Raw genomic sequence first — 7500 nt, 5'->3', positions numbered from 1 at the left:
CTTTGATGCTGGACTCTGACAAACCGCTGACTATCCTGTCCATCATGTTCTCTGTCTCTGTGATCTGGGGATGAGAAGAGACAGACATATAGAAAAGAAATGGGGATGGGTTAGAATATAGACAAGTATATTTAATTTTCCTTTATTTATTCTCGAAAGATCAATTGAGGAGTGACCCTCTTTTACAATGACGTCGAGACAAATTACAGATACACAATATACAATGAGAATACACAACAAGCTTACAAAGAGACAACAACAATTAAAACATTCAGATCAATTGAATAAAGCAGAACAATAGCCTAATTAAAACAGTTACAAGTGGAGTGGGGCTGATTCAAAATAATAACTTTAAATTGGTTAACAGTTACGAGTGTATATATGAGCATAATTAGATGTTATATGTTGTTTATTTAGGTTTGTAATGTATTGGTTTGTTCAACTTTAAAATGGCAACAAAAATGAATAATAATTGTTCTTAATAATTTAAAAAATAAATAAATAAAAAAAAATGTAATTCTAAAATTAAATAAAAAATTATTAAAAAATTCTAAAAAATAAAATTAAAAAAATTAATGAAAAAAAATATTAGTAATAAATTATATATGCAAATAAATGAATAGTAAATCTTTGGTGAAGTTGTACCTTTTTGCGTATGTCCTCGTCGTTTGATCCCAGTGAGGCGTAGAGTTTGAAAGCAGCTTGTCTCAGCTCATGGGCGTGTTTCAGGTCGTGATCCAACTGGAGAGAGAGAGAGAGAGAGAGAGAGAGAGAGAGAGAGAGAGAGAGAGACAGAGAGAGAGAGAGAGAGACACAGAGAGAGAGAGAGAGAGACAGAGAGAGAGAGAGAGAGAGAGAGAGAGAGAGAGAGAGAAAGACAGAGAGAGAGACAGACAGAGAGAGAGAGACAGAGAGAGACAGAGAGAGAGAGAGAGAGAGACAAAGAGAGAGAGAGAGAGACAGAGACAGAGAGAGACACAGAGAGAGAGAGAGACACAGAGAGAGACACAGAGAGAGAGAGAGACACAGAGAGAGACAGAGAGAGAGAGACACAGAGAGAGAGAGAGAGAGGGAGAGAGAGAGAGAGAGACAGAGACAGAGACAGAGACAGAGACAGAGACAGAGAGAGAGAGACAGACAGAGAGAGAGAGAGAGAGAGACAGAGAGAGACAGAGAGAGAGAGAGAGAGAGAGAGAGAGAGAGAGAGAGAGAGGGTGAATCTCAATACAGGGGTTGCGGTCTACGAAGGCTGCATTTGAAGACCGATTGCATCATAGCGGCGCGCGCAAAGGTTGTTCCATTTGCAAGGCTCCTTGCAAGGCTCCTCATATGCGGCAGAGAAATGCAGCCTTCGTTTCACGGTTTTGAAGGCTGCATCAGATGTATCCTTCGCGGCCCAACATATCCCAAGATTCATTGCGTTTTTTTCAGAGATGGCATAGAATAAAATAAAAAATAACAAAACAGCAACGTGTTGCTCCATCTTCTTAACTTTTATCTTCCTTTCTTTTTTTCTTGTACTTTTTTTTTCTTTTCGTCTGGTAGGCAACTTCTTTTTCTTTTTTCCTCCGTTGACAAGGCTGTTTCCGTTGTTTTCCGATGGATCTATCTATCCATCTATCCATCTATCCATCTATCCACCCCTCCCTCCATCCATGTACTACTCACCCTCTTTATATCCGTGATAGCAGACACCGAGCTGGGGTATTTGAAGTAGTCGGCGAGCATGGCCACCAGATGGTCCGTGGTGCTAGCTATGCGCTGTAGCTCTACGTCAGGCTCCATGAGGTAAGCTAGTGTCTCCGCCCCCTCCACCCGCTCCTCCAGCAGGTGCTCTTTACTGCACATCCGCACCAGGCACGGCAGGGTCTGCAACACAACAAGGAATATGTACATTTAATTATGAAACCAGCTAAATTAAAGTTAAGACTAATTAAAACTGCAAGCAGTGATGACCGGGCCCTCGCCCATCCATGCTGCTCGCCGTCCTGGCCGTCCTCGGCGCTCCGGGTGACCGCACAAGAGAACGTGCCTCTTCGGAGCGCGCGGCACAGCAATACCTGTCGCCGGAAGCGCGGAAGTTGCCGCGACGTGCTTGATATGGATGCAAGGACGACCTCAGGCCTGGACTCTTACCAGGAAGGTGAAGTTTGGAGCACATGGACCATTGCAGAGCGAAATTACAGCGAAGCGCGACGTGTGCTTGTGTACGGTCGTTACCGTGCGAAAGGCCGTGATTTGCAGTAAATAAACGTCCACATGTGTCTCCAAGTGTCTCTGTAGGCTATTTCAAAGGAAATTAAGCAAGTACACTAATTATAACATTAATCAATTATAGGTTTGCATCACAGAAGGCATATTGGCCTATAATAATGAAAAAACACCACCTATGTGTACAGTTGTGAAATGTTTTGAATGAAATGCAAACCTCAGTGAATCATTTGCTCTTGTTTCTCTGTCCTGAGATTCACACAGACTGAGTTGTCTTGTTTAAATGTTACAAATTGAGCTAATAAACTGAACTCCAATTTTTTTGAAGTTGCTGCAGAAGTTATCTCAGCTAATTGTATAATCAAACATCTAATTTTATATTAAGGTGATTGTATGCAGAATGCTCATGCCAGAAACAGTGTTTTTGTACGGATTAATAAATAAATATTAGCAGGTTCTCAATAGTATTTCAATTTGGGGGAGGGGGGGGGGGGGCGAAAAAATGTCTGTCCCCTGGGGGGGCATGACAGAAAATAATTGAGAACCACTGGGCTAAGCGAAGTCTTCAGTCCCTTTATTTGTAATGCAATACTGCCATTTAGTGGGAGTAGGATGTGTAGATAAATGTATCCAGCAGATGGCAGTCTCTTCCTACTTAATGTAGGAAGAGAGTGCCATCTGTATTGTAGTGAGCCAGAAATTCACATATTTCACTTTTAAAAAACTCCTGTTGATTTTGGGGCGGGGCTTCAAGAGGCTTTTTTGTGGGGCCTGCAAAGATACATTTGGTTTATTAATTTGGTGCAGCTAGGTATAACACAGCCTGAGTTATGATGAATTAAAGTTTCGTGAGGTGCGTATTTACGCGAACTTTGACCCCAAAAAGATCCCTGGTTCTCGGACAACTTCCTGACCTTTTCGCAATTCCTTATCGGGCAAGGGTCTTTTGTATTTGAGAAGTGGTTTGACGTCGCTGGCGTCAAAACTCTAGGACCAGTACGTCGAAATGCGAAAAGATGTAAAGTGGCGGTTTTAGGCACTACATCCAACATGGCCGACTTCCTGTTTATTTTGGCCCTGGACATACAATTGCATTTATGTGCGCCTTGGGCCATTACATGTTGTCCTGTAATTTCAGGCTTCTAGCCCAATTTTTGAGCATGCATTTCCTGAAAAACAGTTTTTGGCCATAGGGGGCGCAATTTGTGTGCAAAAATCCTGAACAACTGATACATTGCAATTTTTTGCAGGTCTGACATGCCTGCAGAGTTTTACAACTATTATGCCAGGGGAACTGGGTGAAAAGTGCCGTTAAACCCTAAGAATAATAATAATTAAAACTGCAAGCAGTGATGACCGGGCCCTCGCCCATCCATGCTGCTCGCCGTCCTGGCCGTCCTCGGCGCTCCGGGCGACCGCACAAGAGAACGTGCCTCTTCGGAGCGCGCGGCACAGCAATACCTGTCGCCGGAAGCGCGGAAGTTGCCGCGACGTGCTTGATATGGATGCAAGGACGACCTCAGGCCTGGACTCTTACCAGGAAGGTGAAGTTTGGAGCACATGGACCATTGCAGAGCGAAATTACAGCGAAGCGCGACGTGTGCTTGTGGTCATTACCGTGCGAAAGGCCGTGATTTGCAGTAAATAAACGTCCACATGTGTCTCCAAGTGTCTCTGTAGGCTATTTCAAAGGAAATTAAGCAAGTACACTAATTATAACATTAATCAATTATAGGTTTGCATCACAGAAGGCATATTGGCCTATAATAATGAAAAAACACCACCTATGTTTACAGTTGTGAAATGTTTTGAATGAAATGCAAACCTCAGTGAATCATTTGCTCTTGTTTCTCTGTCCTGAGATTCACACAGACTGAGTTGTCTTGTTTAAATGTTACAAATTGAGCTAATTAACTGAACTCCAATTTTTTTTGAAGTTGCTGCAGAAGTTATCTCAGCTAATTGTATAATCAAACATCTAATTTTATATTAAGGTGATTGTATGCAGAATGCTCATGCCAGAAACAGTGTTTTTGTACGGATTAATAAATAAATATTAGCAGGTTCTCAATAGTATTTCAATTTGGGGGAGGGGGGGGGGGGCGAAAAAATGTCTGTCCCCTGGGGGGGCATGACAGAAAATAATTGAGAACCACTGGGCTAAGCGAAGTCTTCAGTCCCTTTATTTGTAATGCAATACTGCCATTTAGTGGGAGTAGGATGTGTAGATAAATGTATCCAGCAGATGGCAGTCTCTTCCTACTTAATGTAGGAAGAGAGTGCCATCTGTATAAATAAGCTCCCATTCACAGCATGCAGTACCAATGGGTTGGCCACTAGTCCATGCTGGCTGCTCGGAGAAGGCAGCATCCTGGGGGCCTGGTTTTATGGGCGAATATTGCTAAAAAGAACACTTCCTGTTGATTTTGGGGCGGGGCGTCAAGAGGCTTTTTTGTTCGTACTGGGATTGTACATCGCTGTATGAAATTGTGTGGTTCTAAGTACAACACAGCCTTAGTTATGATCAATCAAAGGGTTCATGACGTGCGTTTGTGATGGTTTTTGGCCAATCAGGGGCCAGTGCTGCAAGACGGTGGTTCCGATTAAAACAAGCTTTCGGGTATATCATCTTCCATGTCGGAGGACGTACCCTATCATATTTTCTTTTGCACAAAAAGTTATTATGTGTGCACTTTACTCTGCAATCCTGCAGAGTAATGTGGAGTTCTGACTTTTGCCGCCATGTTGGCGAATATCGGCTCCCACCTCGTCATAGTTATTCGGAATCAAACAAAAAAATTATTGGTGTATATTCCATGTCTTGTGAGTGTCCCTAGAGTTTTCGTTTTGCTAAATATGTTCCTGCTAGGAGTTAAAAAATTTTGAACTTTTTGAGGATTTTCGAGTCAGAAATTCACATATTTCCCTTTAAAAAAAATCCTGTTGATTTTGGGGCGGGGCGTCAAGAGGCTTTTTTGTGGGGCCTGCAAAGATACATTTGGGTTATTAATTTGGTGCAGCTAGGTATAACACAGCCTGAGTTATGATGAATTAAAGTTTCGTGAGGTGCGTATTTACGCGAACTTTGACCCCAAAAAGATCCCTGGTTCTCGGACAACTTCCTGACCTTTTCGCAATTCCTTATCGGGCAAGGGTCTTTTGTATTTGAGAAGTGGTTTGACGTCCCTGGCGTCAAAACTCTAGGACCAGTTCGTCGAAATGCGAAAAGATGGTTTTGGCGGTTTTAGGCACTACATCCAACATGGCCGACTTCCTGTTGATTTTGGCCCTGGACATAAAATTGCATTTATGTGCGCCTTGGGCCATTAGATGTTGTCCGGAAATTTCAGGCTTCTAGCCCAATTTTTGAGCATGCATTTCCTGAAAAACTGTTTTTGGCCATAGGGGGCGCTATTTTTGAGATCAAATCCTGAACCACTGATACATTGCAATTTTTTGCAGGTCTGATGGGTACGCCACATATTTTCAACTAATGCATGACGGGAAAGGGGTCAAAAGTCCCATTTACAATTGCAAAGATTAAAAATAATAATCACGGCGATTACAATAGGGCTTTCGCACATGTCTGTGCTCGGGCCCTAATAATAATAATAGGGAATAATAATCACACCGATTACAATAGGGCTTTCGCACATGTCTGTGCTCGGGCCCTAATTAAAGGTGCTACGAGGAACTTTTAAATATTTCTGAAACAGTAAATGTTTTCCTCTGATGATCATGAATTACATGTAACAGGACAGCAAAAGAAACCATCAATGCAAAGAATGCAATTTCAGCTGGTGTCCCCTAAAAACATTTTTTGACCAAATGAGGAACTTTTTATTCAAGGGGGGGAGGGGGAACAACACAGACATAGAAATCTTAGAATTACACATGCACACTACTGATGTAATAGTGAGTTTCTTGCAACACAACAATGTGTACATTAAAAGCTGCTAAGAGGAACATTTATCCATTTTTTCACAATATATTTATTGTTTTTTTTCTTATGGTAATATACAGTAGGTGCCGTTTTTAGAGGTCTTAGAAAAAGTCTGACCTTTAGGACTATGCAGTGGTCGTCTGTCCCGATGGCTCCCGCTCGACACATGTACGTTAGACTGAAACAGAGGGAACACAGGTCACATTGATAGAACAAAAATACACAGGAAATATAAACTCACCGGCCACTTTATTAGGTACATCGGTTTAATTTCTTGTTAACACATAAAACTAATCAGCCAATCACATAGCAGCAACTCAATGCATTTAGGCATGTAGAGCTGGACAGGACAAGGACAAGTCAAAGTTATTTCTATAGCACATTCAAAAACAGCATCAGTTGACCAAAGTGCTGTACAAGATACAATACAAAACAACATATAAGATACATGAGAGAATAAAATGGAGGAGTGTCAAAGTCTCAACTTGTGTTAAAGGCCAATGCAACAAAAGTGAGTCTTCAGCAACGTTTTAAACTGGTCACATTTATAGAAAAAATATACCAAGGAAAATATAGCCAGGTGTTGTTAATTAATATAGTTTTGTGTCATAGACCTACAGTTCCGGAATAAATGAAGAGACCAGTCTGAAATCTTCTCAAATCTTCATCTCTACATTACTTATTGAAAATGCTCTTTAATGACAAAAACAAGTATTGGAATTTGGTAGAAATGTTGTCAGAAGTTTATATTATAAAACCAAAATGTTCATTCTACTCAAACATATGCCTCTAAATAGTAAAAACGAGAGACACTGAACATTTGGAGTGGTCTCTTCATTTTTTGTTTTGTTTGATTTTTTTATATGTATTTGGTTGTCTTTTAATTTAGTTTCATTGTGTTGTGAAAAAACGGAAAAATAAAATAATTAATATGGTTTTGTGTCTCTCACCATTTGGCCGCCGTTAGCTGCATTTCAATGGGTTGATCTCTTTGCATCATTCTGACAAATACCTGAGAGAGCAGCTCCCCTTCCACCAGCACTGCAGACACATAAACACACAGGGAAACTGGGGTTAAAGGTGCACTGTGTAACTTTCAGAAATACCTCACGTGGCAATAGTCTATTAACACCTGAGTCAGCACAGAGAAATACTGTATATGACGAATGCATGTAAGTGATTATCGATAGTTTAGTAGTCAAATGCGTATTTCTCAATTTTAAACATAACAATATTAAGCAGCATTGAAAATATAAAAAAATAAAGGTGCAGTGTGTAATATGACATCATCAAGAAAGTTCTACAAAGTTCTAGAATGCAACGCTCCCTGGGTAACCCCAATCCTT

The 7500-nt window shown here is 41.0% G+C and overlaps 1 protein-coding gene across 1 annotated transcript in view; it reads right to left on the bottom strand.

Annotated features, from left to right (window-relative positions):
• The window catches only part of armc8 (armadillo repeat containing 8), a 28550-nt gene that overhangs the window by 11397 nt on the left and 9653 nt on the right, over positions 1-7500 (bottom strand). Inside the window, exons 9-13 of the mRNA XM_080037953.1 lie at positions 7105-7195; positions 6272-6332; positions 1669-1869; positions 646-741; positions 1-64 (exon numbers count right to left, since the gene is read on the bottom strand). The exon at positions 1-64 is cut by the window's left edge and continues 19 nt beyond it. Of these exons, the coding sequence (XP_079894079.1) occupies positions 1-64; positions 646-741; positions 1669-1869; positions 6272-6332; positions 7105-7195 (513 nt within the window). The remainder of the gene's footprint in view (positions 65-645; positions 742-1668; positions 1870-6271; positions 6333-7104; positions 7196-7500) is intronic.

Source organism: Ammodytes marinus (assembly GCF_949987685.1).
Source record: "Ammodytes marinus genome assembly, chromosome: 12".
Taxonomy (NCBI): Eukaryota; Metazoa; Chordata; class Actinopteri; order Uranoscopiformes; family Ammodytidae; genus Ammodytes; species Ammodytes marinus.
Note: the sequence above shows the minus strand (reverse complement) of the source record. Positions and strands in the feature narration are given on the sequence as shown.